The sequence below is a fragment of the Pholcus phalangioides genome, unplaced genomic scaffold (assembly GCF_987345545.1).
Source record: "Pholcus phalangioides strain wild (caught in Gottingen) unplaced genomic scaffold, Ppha-v1.0 ptg000031l_1, whole genome shotgun sequence".
Taxonomy (NCBI): domain Eukaryota; kingdom Metazoa; phylum Arthropoda; class Arachnida; order Araneae; family Pholcidae; genus Pholcus; species Pholcus phalangioides.
This window is the reverse complement of record NW_028301621.1, coordinates 8,431,998-8,450,098: the sequence shown is the minus strand read 5'-3', so window position 1 is coordinate 8,450,098 and position 18,101 is coordinate 8,431,998. Positions and strand designations below refer to the sequence as shown.

Here is an 18,101-nt window from a genome sequence, read left to right as displayed (position 1 = left end):
CTTATTTTCTTCCACTGTCTCAGAAGAAATCCAACCTTGGTATTGGTAGCAGTAGAAATAAGAGGCTGCTGTGGTGATCGAGTGGTCATAGCAGTGGACTCGCATCGCAAGGATCTGGGTTCAAACCCCACTGTTGCCGCAGCGGTGGTTGGCTGAAGTTGGTTTTCTGCGGTTCCCAACTTCAAGGCTCGAATGCGAGCCGATCTCCCGGTTAAAAAGTCTTGCCGCAGAGAGTAACAGGCCTACAACGGTATAATTATTCATTCATTACACTTCACTCACTATGAGAGTTGAGGAAAAACTCAGTTTAAAAAATTTATTGCAGATGGCAGCACTACACATAAAACTTTACACAGAAGGTTCACTATATGTGTGCACACATTCCAACACGTACCAAATCGTTAGGATTCCGCAGAAGAATGAGGAGGAGGTGCATGTCTGGTTTAGTAGTAGAAATAAGAGTACCGAATGGAAATTACCTTTTTTGATTCAGCTCTTTTATATTTCACAATAATATTTACAATTACCATAATTTGGTCACAAATATTTCCTTTTTTTCCCCATGATAAACAACACAGTGTTAATTAAAATTACTATACCGATTAAAAATATCAATATTAACATTTCCCTATTTACAGTTTTTATTAAAATTTCATATGTACATATGATCATAACAGATCCAACTTATTTTATACATGCATGCATACTTGTGATTATATGGGTCAGCATATAATATTTTGTAATATAAGAGCATGCATGCAGACTAATTTCAAATATTACACAGTTTGAGCATTGCAAAACTGAATTGACCAAATGCAAAACTGAAAACAATGCCAATTATCTCTAGGTAGGTTCAAATGATACAAAGCTGTAGCGGCTTTATTGGCAAATATCAGTTTGTCAAGGTCATTTAAATGTCAAATAATTCCAATTCTGTGAAATATGAAAATTACAAAAACCCAGCCATGGGATCTTCTGGCCGATGTCGCTTCATGAAATATGCCTCCATCTCTTCCTCTGTGGGAGCCTTGGCTTCATACATACTGTTATAAGGTCGTTTTCTTTCATCCATGGCAAGAAGCTTGTCTGCCTCTTTGATTCTTTCTTCCTCTGCTTTCAAAGCCTTGAAAATATAGAATTAACATATATTACTCTTGTTAGAATTACACAACAGACATGTGACTGTAGAGAGAGAAGAAAACACAGTCATTTGCGAGCTTAATGGAAGTAATTTCGACAGTAAAATTTGTTTTCAAATTTTGAAATATTTGAAAAAGAACTTCTGTTTGAAAGTAATGTGATAAATATTATGATTTTTTTTCCATTGCTTCTTCAATGTATGCAGCAACACATAGCTGCAACCTGTAAAACTGTGTTTCACAGAATAAACACCACATTCCTTACCCTACTACTCTAAACCACACATATACCTCGTTCATATTCCTCTGCAGAACTTCTAATGAATTGGTACATGTTGGGATATGTGTGTCAGTGTTGTGAACCTCGTCAAAAAGTGAGATTGTCAAAAAGTTTGTGGCATACCTCCTTGGGGAAATAAATGTCAAAGTTCATTTGGAAGGTGCAAAATTTTTTGAGTTTTTAACTTTAGTCAGTTGAGTTTTTTTAATAATAGTTTAATAAGAAATGGCCCAAAACGTAGGTGCGCCAACATTCAGAGAGCTCAGAAAAGAATTAGTGTGCAGACTTTGGGCGCTTAAGGAAACTGTTACAGCAAAGAATTTAAAAACAGCTTCCATCTAGATCAGTGGTAGCCAACTGGTAAAAATATCAAGACCACAGATCCTACATGTATCATCTTTTAATATATAGGGATTTGTTACTGTGTGTACAAAATTCCGGTAGAAGTGGGTAACTCAATAGCGAATCAGAATCACATAGAAATGCAGGTTTGAAAACACATGTCACACAATAGTGTCCAGAAAACACAAGAAATGAAAGAGCAACACATAAGTGAAGTACATTATTTAATTCATCAAAATGCAACAATTGCAATATTAAGAGAGTTCACAGGAGGTGTTCTCCACCAGCTGCAACACAAGCCTGACATAAGCAACTTATGGACTCAGATGTTTCAAAATACAGTGGGTATCTCTCGGATGGCTAGAGATGCATGCAACAAGATACTTCTCACCGGGTTCGTGCTGCCAATCACCATTGCACCAAATCATGACAAAATATTCAATCTGGCAAATTAATAAAAGATCAAATTTGCTGAATCGCGAGTGTCCATTTGGTGCAGTTATTCTGGAATTCACATTTTATGACACGTCAATTTGGCTAAGGTTCACTCGCTCATTAGGCTACAAGTTTTTCCATTTGATTACCCATATTGCTACAATTGATAAAACGTCAGGAGGAACCCTGCTTCTCACTGTCCACTAACTCTGCATTTGTGAAACCTTCCATCATAATACCTCTGCGGTTGGTTGTTGAGTGGCAATTTACTAGCGCAGATGTTTTGCAAGTTCCCTAACAACTCTATCTATTACGTAACAAATGTGTTCCTGATTTGCTATGTAATTCTGATTCATCTTTGAGTCACCTACTCCTCCCAGAAGTTTGTGCATGGGGTAACAAATCAACCTGAAGAAATCTTTATTTATTCATTGCTCTCATTAAGGGGTGACAGATATCCTACACATATAAAATTGACTAGTGATATTTTAAAGTATACCATATTGTGAAAACAAGGTCCTTTACTCTTCCTTGTAAAACAATAGTGCAACTGTCAACCTGTTTTATATTTCTAAAACTAATATGTCTAGGAAGAGCAAGTATTTGAGTTCAATTTCATTATGAAATTTATGCAGACTAACAAAATTCAGTTTGATATAGTACAGATATAAAGTAATTTGTAATTTAAAACGATGAAAAAAATCACTTTTTGTAAAGCTTCATCCTTGTCTTCATCTCCAGATTCATCTGAATCCTCAGAGTCAGAAGAAACTTTCTTTGTTTTTTTAGGTTTCCTATGCTTCTTATTCTTTTTCTTCTTCTTTTTCGATTTTTTGGTCTTTTCCACTTTGGAATCAGACTGAAATCAGCGAGAAAAAAAAACTCAAATTTTTACCATGAAACATGATCTATATATATAAAATTGATTTTCTGTGTGTGTGTGTGTGTGTGTGTTCTATATACAAATCTAGAATTTTAGATCAATCGTCGCCAAATTTTGCATATATAGCACATGGGACCTGACTTGAACGATAGGCTACTTTAAAATTTCGTCAGAGCAGGGCAAAAAACTGTCGGGCAACAATGGTTTTTGGGTCTCAACAATCACTTTCGGAATGTTTACTTTGGTTACCGTGGTTCCCTAGCAATGCGTTTCAGACGTGTATATGCCTTTACCATGGTTTGTTACTTCTCTAATCCTGTTACTATTTGAATAATAATTTATGCCTTTATAATGCTTTGCCACATTTTCAATACTCTCAGTAATGAGGCTTTTTGAATAGACGTCATAATCATCATCACTTTGAGGGTCAGGAAAAGGGTGATCGTCATAGAAATCAGTGTTAAAATTGCTGATTTTACTGTAGAAATGCGAAAATTTTGTGGTGTTTTCTGTCACATCAATAATTTTAAAAATTGTATTGAATTCTCGATTTTTGAAATATTGAGTTCGCTTAGAGATATACGAAGCCCAGGAGATTAAATATGAAGTAATTATCCAGACATGAAGACATATTTAATCGGAGGAAACGATTTAAAAAAACTTCAAAATACAAAGCTGCTGATGAAAAAACTTGTGTTTACCGCACAGCTGTTAATGGAATACAATAATTTCGGCAACCAACGTCATGCCCCTGATAAATGATTGGCGATAAACGTTACATAAACAAAGGCACATCTTTGCCAGTTGCTTAAATGTGGTCACCAAAACTTTTTTACGGCTGCTCGATGGAAATGAACATGGCTGACCTCTATGGGTGTTTTCCCTAATGACAACAGCAGTCATTGATGTCACAACAACATGAAAGCTCACGTAAAATCTAATTTTCTGCCAAAATCCGGAGAGCGGAAGGAAGAATGAAAAATCCGGAGTTCTCCCGCCTAAATCCTGAGAGTTGGCAGGTCTGAGTTTACTAAAATTTTTGATACTGTTTTAAATGGATTTTGAGCATCTTTCTATCAAGCAGTGGGAGGGGGGGGGGGAGAGCCCACTTGCCCCTTAAGTCTGGCTTAAACTATGTTTTTCATCTAAAAAAATAATATCCTAAATAATGTGGTTTTTTTTTACTTTATTAGGCTTAACAGTTTGATAGGCAGAGAGAAAATCCCTTTTAAATAGCCATACCTCTTTCAATGAAGTAGGCTTTTTTTTCAGATTTTCAGCAGGTGCTAAGTAGAGGGTATGAGAAAATGTATTCCACTGAGAAATCACATTTACAAGATGTCTGGGCTTGTCAATAATAAAATAAAAAGGTGTTCTTGACCGGATATATATGGCCTTGTCTGTCGAATGGTTAAAAACCCCCTTCAGATGTTGGAAGAAACAATTATGAAATCAGGAAATTTTTTGACATCCCTAGACTGCAATTCAACTAGCTTATACAAAAAATTTTATGCACAAATAACGATTTTCTAGTGGCAAACTAGAAAATTTCGTCAAACCCGCTCCAAGTATCCTATAGAAGATGCTGTTTGCAGATTGCATCACAAATTTCAACTAAAACCAAGATAGCACTACAAAAGTTTGATAAAAAAAAATCTTTCACAAAACTTGAAAAACAACCAATAAGCCTGTTGATTACATTTGATCAAATTTAACTGATACACTTATTAGTTGCATTTGCCAAGAAAAGTTTCATAAAATTTCTTTCATGAAACTTTTAGAGTGTAATCCCAGCCTAAGAATTAATATTCAAGAAGTCATTCAGCCACAAGATAACAAGATCAAAAACTTGCTGAAGAATTAATATGTAGAATACGAAAAATACATAGACCTATACAAAAAATATCTTACCTCATCAGTACTCTCACAAGCTTTGGCTGAGAGACTTCTGTTGCATACATCACTTTCATTCTTGTCGTCTTCATAATCAAGAACAGTAACTGCAGCAGCTGAACCTTGCAATTGATATCTGATTGACTAATAAGATATGAACAAAATGAAAGATAAGATAAAATGGAAGAAATTCAACAAAAATTTAAAAAATTCAGTACATTTAACTTGTTGAAAGACTCATTTTGATAATTTCAAGTTAATCTGGTCTTTCTCTAAATGCCAGTTACTTTAAAAGAGAGATTCCGGAAACTTTTTTGTTTGCTGCGCCCTCAAAAATAAAATTAGAAACATGAGTGAAAGAGGGAAGGGGGACATGTTACTTTATTTTTCAATTTTAAATTGAATATAAAGGGTGATTCAAAAAAGATTAATTTAAGAAACATAATTTTAGGGGATAGCAGAACATTAGTACAAAAACATTTTCTTCATGGAATTTGTGGTTCAAGAGCTTTTTGTCATGGTCTGCAGAGCTTTAAAAAAAAACCTACTTAATGTTAAACAGTGATTAAATAATAATTCTAATGCAACCCAGACCAAGCTATACTACAGTATTCAGAATTATAAAATTTTTTTGCGAAATCACAAGTACTGCTGTGAAAATTTTATGCTTTTAAATATGGATATCATCATACAATTCTGAATACAAAAGTTTGATTTGATTGCCTACTGCTTTCATTAAAAATTTTAATAATAGCCCACAATGTCCAAAAGGTTGAAAACGATGCATTGGATTAGGCTACATTGTACCATCGCTTAGCTGTTGTGATCTCCTGCTCTGTCTGATCTCAGGTTCTCTTTTTAGAGACATCACAGAAGTCATCTATAAGACTCCTCTGAATCTGATGAGAAATTCATTTGCAGAAAATTTCGGTCATTACAGCAGTGTATACATATTTTCCTCTAAAATGTGTGTATTATGTATTTTTTTTTGGGGGGGGGGGGTCAAACCTAAACACTGTATATACAGTGAAACTCCATTATAACGATACTCAAGGGGCCAGAGAAATACAAATACAACGCCACTACAGGCAAACTGCCCAACGAGGTGGCTGACTTAAGAACATCATGGATCCCCGAGCCATTTAATGTACTTGTACAGAGGATTTATCCTTATAAGTAGAAAGTATCAACACTTTGAAAAGTGTGATGGGACTAGAGAGTAATATTACTATCTACATAGGTCATGGGTTCTCAAACTTTTGCTACTTGCAGTGCCCTTTCCCAGATTTCAATGCTTATCAGTGGCTCTCCAGAGCAGTTTAACAAACCATATCAGAACATATCAGACCGAGGCAATTAAAAAATTGGTATTGGTGTCTAAAATTTTCTTTGCATAGTTTCTAAAATGCAAGCTGGGAGCAGCACAAAATGGTTGAAATTCATAGCAACATATCTGCCAACATGAAAGAGGATCAATATGCCCTGAAAAAGTCAAAAGAAGCATTATTTTGGATCTTTTCTAAGGTAAAAAACTTTTTGGCATCTAAAAAATTGTTCTGCCGCTTTTTTTATTTATTTTTTGCAATTTGTCCAGCCGATTTAAATAATGTAAACAGTGCAGAGACAGGGCCCGATTTCGCATGGGCACAAGTAGTGTATCTGCCCTGGGCCCCATGGTTTTAGAGTAAAACTTAAATTTCAACAATGTTTATCATTGACTAACGAAACATCTTTGACCATAGTTGAAGTCTCTTTAATTTTTGATTTGACTAAGCCCTACTTGAAGGAATCCAGCATGAAAATGCAGGATTATTAGACGGGTCGGATTGTATAGCAAGCTACTGTTATTTTTAAAACTGATTTCACTCACTTCAGCAGCGGCTTCGATCCCAGCAGTGCCTGTGCAGTAGGAATTCTTTACGAATGAATGGCAGCATTTATAGCCCCACTTATGATCTTTCCAGTAAGAGCCCCATATTGTCTACAAACAAAGCACAGTGCACAATCAAAGAACTGTTAAAAAATTTATAATGAAAATCAAAAATGGAGATTTTTTTCAGTTCAATCAATCATCAGTATACTGCAATCGAACATAAACAATAATCATAATTTCTCAATGAATAATAGTAATAATTCTGTTCATTATTTTACAATACAAATTTGCTTTATGCAAATATGAATATAGAAGAGTAAATAAACCTTTGCCTAATACACACTCAGAAAGAACCAACAAAAAGGCAAACACAAACTTTTTGATAAATAATTTTGTACTTTTTTTTGTCAAATACAAGAAAAAGTTGGTTGGTTCTCTCTGAAAGAAATACGAATGTAGCCTACATTCAGCATTGAAACTTCGTGCAGAACCATTGCATAAGTACCATTATACAATGTTGTAACTACTAATACAAATAGAAACACAGAGGCCACAATAGGCATTTTGTTCAACGAGGTGATTGAAAAAAATATGCCCTTAAAATATGGAAGTCAAACATAACCAAAATACAGCCACCCAATACAATAGCAAAAGAAAAAACTAATAAGTAATAGTATAATACACTGCCCATTAAAAACTATTAACCAGCGTATGCACCACATAAACATTCCTCAGAAGAACTTTTAATGAATTTGTGCATATCAGAATGCGCTGAGTATGTGTTGTGTACCTAACGTGAAGTTTGTTTCTGAGAAATGTGTCACGTGTTTAAAAAGTGCTGCCATGTGTCTCCTTAATTCAGAAGCAAACAACTCAGCAGGTTATTTTGCCTGTTGAATACACGAATTTTGAATGTTGCAGGGCTGATTGCTTTCTGTGAAAATACCATGTGATTGCAGTTTTTGCAGAGCAGCTTTGCAGAAGAGATGAAATTCCATTTGAGGATGTAGATCCAAGAAGAGTTACCTTCTTGTCAACATTAAAATTAAATATTTGAAAATTTTAGAGAACGAAAATGACTCCACTAACTCTTCAATTGCAAAGAATAAGGGATGATAAAGTTTGTAATTTTCACTTTTATGCCATTTTTTTTAACCATTTCACTTTTATGCTTCACAATTAAACAAAATACTTGAAGGTTTCTCCAAATGTCACTATTACATTCCCAATTACACAGTAGAACCCTGTAAATTGAGTCTTAACCCATTGATGCGGGTTGGTAAGAAAATTTGCAATTCAAAATTTTAATTTTTTTTCTTTGTCAATAAATGGTGGGAGTAGATTCCACTCAATGTTTTTTTCTTCTTTCTAAAAATCAAAGTCGTCTTTAATGGGTTAATAAACTAAAGTTCATTCAAGCAGAGGTGATTCAAAACGTTTATAATTTTTTACTGCTGCACACAGGAGTGATTCTCAAATTTTTTTTGTTGAAACAATCCAGCTGTGCTGGCCAACACCTCACATAGATAAGAATTATGGAAGTTTTTTTATCTGTAAAAGGTATATTGTAAATATAATTAATTTTTGCCTTGTTCTACTGATGGCCGTTTTGGGTTAGGCCATTTTACTTTGGTCCACATGGATGTGCAGGGTCCAATCATTACATGATGGAAAATTTCCAATTATGTTCTTGAAGAGAATCCTGGGAATAAGACATTTTTACACGAGGGAAAATAAGCGATGAAACAAAAAATTAAGCTGTTTCTGGTTTTGTCTCAAATTTTGGAAAAACACCTCGGTGTATTCTTTCTTGAATGAGACAGTCTGAGTTTTCAATGATCAGTGTTGGAAAGGGTATTGATTAACTAGTTATTAGGGCTCTATTATATGACAATTTCTGTGGATATTCTCAATTTCTAGACATCTGATGTTTTCTTCCAAAAAGAAATATTAAATTCTAAACAGTATTTAAATAAATTATTAATAAATACTAAATGTTGTTCATAACTTTACTGACTATAAGCATTTTTCTGACCAAATGTTTTACAAAAATTACTAATCCCACCCATGAGAAAGAGTTGACATTTAACCCTGAGCAGTCCAGAGGTTTTTTTTGTTCTTTCATTGGTGCAGTTCATATTTTGTAGCACATTTTCCTGCAGTGAAGAAGGCCCCTGAATGTTTGTCCCTTTACAGCTTTTTGTATAGCTCATGAGTTCTGCTAAAAAGCCGAATTCACGGGGGCCTTTCTAGTATCGCAAGAAGCGGTTGTAACATAAAGCGTCATTTGTTTCTGATGCCATCCTATGTCCAGTTCATCTCGACATAGGACTGCAAAAAGTTAAGATACAATGTCTTTCATATTTTGGAATATAATCCAAGTAATAATACTTGCATAATATTTTTTTTAAATATAAAAATCACTTGAATAAAAAAATGATTGATGAAAACAAAGATTTTTGCTCAAAACTGAAATATTAAAAAACTCACAGAATGGTTATTGGTAAACACATCCTCTTCATATTTAGATCGAACAACTGCCTTTTCCGAGCCCTTAATAACCTGGCCATGCCTAGAATATTCGGCATAATCCTCCTGCAAAAAAAAATATACACATATATTTATATATAAATACAACAATCCATCTTTGTCATATAAACTTATTTCTTAAGGAAAAAATCATGCAAGTTTAAAATCTTAAAAAATTTATTTATGCAAATAGTATCAAATTGAAATAAAAATTATTCAAAAAACCATTTTTCAAAGAACCATTTACTAAACACATGTATAAGTAAAGTTTTGCTATAGCCAAAAGAGTGAGAAGAAATTCTCTTTTAGACTGTGGCACTTATGCTCATGGGGAGGATGGGGTTATATTAAATATATCACTCAATTTTTTATACAACATTACCGTTTGAGCAAAAATCAATTCTTTTGGAGGGACTTTCAAATGTTCTTCTCCGCCATATTTGTCGAGTATACCCCCTTTTATGCTTTCTTTTGCTTCTTCCTTTTTTACTTCAAATTCCTGATGTAACAACTCAGCTTTTGTAGGTTCAGCCAGAAGGTTAACTTCAACTCCTTTCTCGTATGCTTGCCAGGCAAACACTGAACAAATAATGAAAAAAATGAACTACAAGAGATTTCATAATGTAATATTTGAAAAAGTAGAACTTTAAAATAGAAATACCATAGGAATTTATAAACGAGAATGCTCACTTTGTGTTTTGCTGTGATGTGTTGTATCTCCGGTATAGCGAATGAAATTATCCCCAGCATATTGCAGCCTGAAAAATTAACAAAGATAGTAGGTGAAAATTGAAACATATTTGTAAAGACAAGAAAATTCAGACTCGAAACTGAATAAAAAATAAATATTGGTACAATGGGGAAAAAATCTATTTACTCTTCTGCAGGAACACCAGTATTCTTATATGGATTGTCTCTCATGGCTCGAGTTTTAGGATCATAGTAAGCAGAATTGGGATCCAAGTTTCTTAAATACTGTTAATAAAAAAAAGAGAATTGTTTTTTTTTTTTTTATTTAATGATAATAATCACATAACAAAATTTTAAGAATATGATTTTCATGGTATTTTGCAGTGGATCTTTAATAACTAGTAACCTGTAGAACTAACCTTCGCAGTGTCTTCTCGAATTCTGAGATTTCTTACGGTGATTCGTTGTTTGCTGTCCACTTTGGTACCGGGCATGTCAGCATTATCTGCATACTTTTCTTCATCTTCATCGTCATCAAGATCTCCTTCGTTATTCTAAAATGTAATTCAAAATAAAAACAGTATACTACTGTATATATTGTATATTATCAAAGAATACTGAAGGCACCTTCAACCCTTGACACACCATAAGAAACCTAAAACATTTTGGTGAGGCCACTAAGCTATACTACACGTTACCGAAGAGCTCTGTGGGTCATGTGTTGAAGATCCCCCTGGAGACCAGGAGTCACCAACTCATGACCCATGCACTTTAAAACCTCTAGCACTTAAGACTAATGTTCTCTTCAAGCTGCATGCACGTGCAATTAATTATTCATAGAAAAACTCTTTTGTGCAAAAATAAATAATTGAATAACCATTGATGCATGCATATCATCTTATCATGCACATAAAAAAAACACATATATAGGTTTAAAAAAAGTTAGAGGAAATGTGGCTTATGACCAATTTTATTTCATCATCATTCACACCACTTTAATTATTAATTACATTCCAAACCTGTTAAAAAAACTAGTCCACTTAATTTACTTCTGAGTGATGAAACAGATTTTTTTTCTGAAGTAAAGTACATGAAATTGAAAACCAGTTATGTTTTTTTTTTTTTATTATGCAAAAAAAAAGCTAACGTTGATTTTTTTCCAAAGAGAAAGGCTAAAAGGAGAAATATATTTCATCCCGGAGAAGGTGGGTAATAACTTGTCACCATGAGCTGAGCGTTCACTTTTAAAAAAAATTAGAAATAAGTTAGTAGCCCAAGTGTTCATTTGCAATCTAACATTTTTTACATCAACAAATATAAATATAGCAACACTTATAGACGCACATACTTGCTCTTTAGCTGGAACTGCCTCTCCTGAAAGACAGTCCTGCTTCAATTTCTCTTCTTTTAAATGACGTTTAGCCTGTATTATTAAAAAAAATAAAAATAATAATTATTTTTGAAAAACCGAGATTTTTAGAAGTAACAAATGGATCAGTAATTTAATATGCTTGCCATTCCGAAAGAATGCCCTCATTAATACATTATAAATTAGATTATTTAATGGGTGATACAATTGAACTCGCTAAATACAAGCATGGCAGATAGGAGATGGTTCATACTAGCATTTCCAAAACTATTTTTGGTTTGTTATACTCCCTAATTGCATTAGAAATACATTTTTATGAGCCTTAATGGGAGAAAGACCTTCCAAAGTAAAGCTTAATGTACTGAGTGGACAAAAAGTCAGTAGAAACTTTAAAAATGCATGAAAACCGGAAAACTAACCAAAATAAAAAGCAGTTTGCAGGGTTAGCATCGCTAGGTCACTGGATTTATGACTGGAAAAAAATCACTAAAAAAACAGCCAATAGATGGCAGTGGTGCAAACGACTTCAGTGGAAATATGCAAATGAGACAGTTACAAGAACTTGCGCTTCTAATCCACAACCAGTTCACCGTTGTAAACCGTGTATGTGAACAAGGATGCTGTGAGAGTGAAGGATAAAGCTTTGTTTGTGAAATTTTTTTACGTGAACCAGGAATCAGCAACCATTACCTTGTGTAAATTCAGAGTTCAAAAGAATGTGAGGACTGGAAAAGGGCCTACAACAGCAACAGGCTTCATAAAGCTTGTTCAGCGGTTTGAGGAAACTGGAATGCTGGAGGATCATGTAAGAGCTGGGCGCCCATGTTTAAGGAAGGCATGTTTGCCACGTGTTCCAGCCAAAGTGGAAGCGTTAGCATCCGAATCAGCTGCAGGGACCAGCAGTGCTCGTGAAGCTGCCAGACACCTGGGCTTAACACTATCCTCGGTGCACAATATTTTTCATGGAATCCTTGATCTGTACCCATATACAGATTGCAGTCGTGCCATGAACTTTTACCAGCGGATACTGTACAGAGGGAAGAATTTGCGAGGTAGGCTTTCTCCAAAAGTGAACAGAATCCCACCTGAGTCTTTAACATCTTGTGGACAAACGAAGCTCTTTTTTCCCTTCATGGTGTCGTTAATACCCATAACTGTCGCATCTGGACAACGTCTAATCCACGTGAGCACACACAGAAACCATTGCATTCTCCAAAAGTGACAGTGTGGTGTGGGTTCACAGGTTCGTTCATCGTAGGACTGTTCTTCTTTGTAACACAGTGCCCAGTAAATGGGTGGAAAATGGCTACGGTAAATGTGCAGTGTTATTTAACACTTCTGCGCGGGAAGGTCGTACCATGTTTGCGTGAAAGAAATGCACTTTCTACCGTCACGTTTATACAAGATGGAGCAACTAGTCTGCTACTTCAATCAAGCCATTCCTGATAGACATTTGGGGAAGGCAAAATCATTACAGGTGTTGCAGGTTCCAATGGCTTCCTCTATCTCCAGATTTGACACACAAATCTGCCAGCAATCTGCCGTTGCTGGATTTTTTTACTTTCCTGCAATGTGTTATCCCCTGTGGTGATGGTCATGTGGAACACATACTATTGTAATAAACAATTTGGAGGCATTCTGTTCGTTATTTGCGTATCTTTCCTTTGATTTGTGTACGTCAGCGCAACTTATCAGTTTTTTTTTTAGTTTTTTCCATCTTAAAAAATTCCCATGACCTAGCAATGCTAACCCTGCAAAGAGTTTTTTATTTCGGTTATTTTTCTGGTTTTTATGAATCCACAAACTTTTTGCCCACCCCATATAACACATAATCACACCTTACTAGTATATAAACACTGTTGATTGGAAGTCACTAGAAAAAAGTTATTCACAAATGAAAAGAAATGAATAAGTGTGGTGTGAAACCTTAAATTTACCTCTTCAACTTTGGCATATTCATCTATGATGGTCTGGTAGTTCGATGGATCATATCCATTCCATCTATCTCGCTTCCCATCGTAATCGAGAGCAAGACTTGGTGGCAACACTTCATCTGGTGCAAAACCTTCTTGAGAAAACTTGGCACCTTTTTTTCTAGGTCTCTTAAAAAATTGAAGACAAAATTGACATTATTGCAATAACGAAAACCAAATTTAAAATAGAAAGACTTGGCTTACAATGGCAAATTTTCATTGAATATCTTAGAATTAGCAATGCTCGAGAGGTGATAAATTAAAAAACTTACCTCAAAACATGTCTTTTTAGTATGAGTCATTGCACCACAATTTTCACATGCACCTTTCCGAAATTTTGTTGATATCTCTCCCTATAATAAATATGACAAAAAAAGAACAATATAAGTAACAAATTCATTAGCATGATAACTGAGGGTTCACAGAAATGTTTGGAATTTCCAATGATAGAATGAAAAAAATCAATATACATACTAATCTAAAATAAAATTAACAAAAATTCAGAATTTTTGACACACTTGAGATATAAATAATCTAATAAAAACAAAATTCTACAAGACCATTTAAAACTGCCATTTTAAAGAGATGTTAAAGCATACACTACAATAAATGAACTCACTATCACAAAATAAAGCAGGTAATAATGTAAGCCTATCATAAAGTGTGGTTTTAACGATAGAATCGGTCCCATAAGTTAATTCAAATTTATTTCATCCACACATATTACACAGGTACATGAATTGTTAATAATTGCATGTATATATAGGCTACATGGATGCAGATGGGATGAGAAGGAAAAGATCCTAGTAAGATCCAACAATCTCCCTCACCCCGGGTGAAAACAATGGCAACAGCAAAATACATTAACTAAAAATATGTATTGTGATCACATATAAACATACAAGAGGTTGGTGCATCAGTAATAAATTATGGTTTCAGTTTCTTCTCAAACATGACCAACTATTTACGAGTTTAACGGATTTTAGTAGGTTATTCAAAATTCTAGGTCCAAGATAATTAACATTATTGTAGAAAATGTTAATTCTGGAATGGGCTGGTATCAGATGAATACGGGATCTAGTGCTAGGATCTAATGATGTGATATGATTCTTGGGGTTATTATAGGGTTACTTGTGTAATCATTGAATTTGTGTTGAACATGAGAATGGAAATAAAAAAAAATCATATAGAAGCAAAAGACTGGTAGTATATTGTCTGAGGCTTTCATGGCCGGCGTTAAATGGCTTGCAAACGATTTCCGGGTTATTAGGCCATGGTCTAGGAGATTTTCTCCCTGACGTTTCGCCCACATCTGTGGCAGGCATCATCTGAGGTTATTTGGACATAAGTCTCCGCGGCAAGCTTCGTACATCTACTGTCATTGACTTGTTCTCTATATGCACTTTTGAGACTTGATCGGCCGCAGAAGAACCGCATTGGTTGGCTTGCAAGTGGTAGTATATTTATACGGGGAAAAAGGATTGGTCAACAGAAGTGGTTTGGCTATGTTGTTATACGATGTAAAAATCTCTTCTGCTGAACACAAAGTTTATTTATATTTCTATCAGTGGTCCTGCCCCAGACCAAATGACAGTAAGAGAGAGATGGGAGAATAATGGTATTGTAAAGTAGCAATTTGATTTAAAAAGGAAGAAAAAAAAATTCTTTTTACTACCTTCAATCCACGAATATAGTCATCCTTGATATGATCATAATGTTTCTGTTTATCTGCCTGTGGTCGCTGATGTTTCAATGTAGCTGTCTTAGCTCCAAAGTACCAAGGTGCGGTAGATATGTACTGAGGAAGATGAGGATTTATATCTCTAGAAAAATAAAAGAATTTAAAGATTCACAAAAATTATAATTTCAAGATACAAAATACAAGAAATAATTTGTATCAAATGCATAGACTAAGAGCTTAACAGAATTAAGTTCCTATAAACATAAACTTAATTTCGTAAAACTTTGTGTGACCAGAAATAAAAGTAAATTAATTAAAAGAGAACTCCAATCAATTTCTAGTAAAAAAATATTGCTCAAAGTTTACAGCTTTAATCAAGTCAATTAGTCGGTTTTTTTTTAAATAAAGTGACTTATGCACAGCTAATACTTCTGCCAGTGCCAGCTTTTCTCATCTAGGACCCTGCAGAGCCTTAAAGTTCCCAGAGCCACAGCTTAAGGTTCCCTTAAAAGAAATACCAATGAATAACAATGGTTGAAAGTTCTAGCAATGCTTTACAAAACGTTTTCAATAGGGAGGAGGGCATCTCTAGAACATAAATATTATCCAAAGAGTTCCAATAGTCTGGGTATGAAAAAATCTTTTTTTAAGTCAGATTTATTTATTAAAACCAACTGATTGCTTATTAATTGAAACAAATCTTGTTAATCATTAAGATAACATTTTCATATCACCTACCTATTTTTTCCACCCAATCTCTCAAATTTAATTTAGCATCAATGAATAAGCAACAAATTAACTACAAGCAAACAATATGAACACCAAAATTCATGTGTTTTTGTAATGTTGTAAGTGTTTATGTAAAATAAAAAGATCATTGAGCCCAAATTAACTTCATGGATTAACATATCTCTTCTACAGAAATATGTTTTTATTTCAATTCCCCTTTTTGAAGTGAATGCCTGGTGGCAATTCAGTATCGCATATGATGCAAGGTTTCTCAATTCACTCGATGTATAACAAAAAAAAAAGGTCATTCAGCATCAACTAAATGAAAAACATATTGACGATTGTTTCATGCACATGCAATTGATTGGATGCATTTATTATGATGTGTTTGGGACTTGCATGATGTTGCTTAATAATTTACACATATTTATTCTTTCACAGATTTAATGAGTTTGGTAAAAAACAAGCAAAATTTTTTGACTCCAACTGTATTTATATGTTAGTACAATACCCAATATTACTTAAAATCAGATAAAATTCCAGGCTTTATATTAAGACTAATTTTTCTGGTTTTTTTTTATTATCAAGGGAACATAGTGCTCCATTGTAATACATTGCAAATACTTAGTGGTGTTATATCTATAAGTTTAGTTCCCTATATTCTTCTGAAATTTTTTCCATGCACAAAATTTAGAAATAAAACAGCTATCTTTCTGCACTGTATGCAAAGTCTAGGTTCTAGTCTATATTTACTGGATCCTCTATATTTCTTTTAATGAAGAACTTTACCACATTTCAATAACACGCATACCATACTAGGTTAGGTCTACAATAACATTGAAGTCAAATAAAGGAAAAATGAAATTTAAATTTTGTGATTTAAATCAAGCTGATCCAAATCGTTGCACCCTGTCAATAATGTGAAAAAATAGAAAAATGCTACAAAACATTTCTTACTGAAGATAAAAATATAGATTAACTATTAAAAAAAAAACATACTTTCCCTCTTCATCAACAGCAGCTGGTGCATTACCAGCTTTCCTAGCCTCTTCTAGCTCTTTAGCTTTCCTCCAGTCTTCCCGAGTTCTTTTTTTGGGTTCTTCAACATCCCGATTCTTTAAAATTTCCGAAATTGGTCTTGAAACAGAATTCATGGCAGCTATAAATTGTAAAAATCACATATTTTAAAAAATCCATCCAACATAAGGGCTCATTTACTCGGGTTAAGATGGAAAACTGTTTGATTAGGATGTCAATTAATTCATGAATAAAATCTCAAAAAAAAATACACGCCACCGCCCCCCCCCCCTGCTATATGAATTCACTCTTTTCTTCAGTTTATAAAAGGCTTTATGAAACTATAAGGTTATCCCTTGTGTGATTGACAAATAATTCTAAACAATTCCAGATAAATCCCAGAAATAGATCAAAAACTTATGCTAGCAACATAATATTACAAGACTGTTCAGAAGACAAGGTAGATTTGGTGTTAACCAAGGGTGCATCACGAGATGTAAAATCCATGCACACCCAAAGATTGTCAATGTATACTAATAATAACGGAGCTTCATGTCAAGCATGATTAGAAAAAAAAACAATCATGATTCACATCCATAACAAACATCACAATCATATAAATGAATTAACTTAAAATAAGTCCTCATGAAATAATAATATACATATGTATTTCGATTAAAATAACTATGCTTACTTATCCAAAATTATGAACGACTGCTCCCCGAGGAAAATGAATTTATCTCATAGAGATATGTCTTCTTCAAGTGCCCCTGTGGCAGAGGTATGTAAACAAATAAAATGGGGGTAGAGTGCAGAGACCGCTACCAATGGGGGTAGAGTGCAGAGACCGGTCCCCCTTATATCGCCAAGTACAAAACTTCGCCAAGCGTACCATAGCGGATCCACGTCAGTAGACACAGGCGGCTAAACGGTTCTTCAACCACGGTTTGCTTACAGCTGACCATATAAAAATGCGGGACATGCGTTTAAGCAAATACGGGACAAAAAAATTATTTAATAGCAAATACACGGCTAAATGATTCTGTACTCATTCATTTGGGTAGGGGGGGGGCGTTAAAGTATTTAATAGCAAATACACGGAACAAAAAAAAATAGTCCCGTATTTCTGCGCTAAATGATTCTGTACTCATTCATTTGGGTAGGGGGGGGCGTTAAAGTATTTAATAGCAAATACACGGAACAAAAAAAATAGTCCCGTATTTCTGCGCTAAATGATTCTGTACTCATTCATTTGGGTAGGGGGGGGC

At 34.3% G+C, this 18,101-nt stretch overlaps 1 protein-coding gene across 1 annotated transcript; it reads right to left on the bottom strand.

Annotated features, from left to right (window-relative positions):
• Positions 1-629: 629 nt before the first annotated feature.
• Positions 630-17,635, bottom strand: Slu7 (Pre-mRNA-splicing factor Slu7). Its single transcript, XM_089252809.1, has 15 exons — positions 17,528-17,635; positions 16,816-16,975; positions 15,082-15,229; positions 13,679-13,759; positions 13,371-13,535; positions 11,413-11,487; positions 10,484-10,618; positions 10,252-10,349; positions 10,065-10,132; positions 9,757-9,953; positions 9,336-9,440; positions 6,843-6,953; positions 4,991-5,116; positions 2,903-3,055; positions 630-1,123 (listed from the first exon to the last, which is right to left on the bottom strand). The coding sequence occupies exons 2-15, from the start codon at positions 16,968-16,970 to the stop codon at positions 950-952; spliced, it is 1,791 nt and encodes a 596-aa protein (XP_089108935.1). The 5' UTR covers positions 16,971-16,975; positions 17,528-17,635; the 3' UTR covers positions 630-949.
• Between the last annotated feature and the right edge of the window lie 466 nt (positions 17,636-18,101).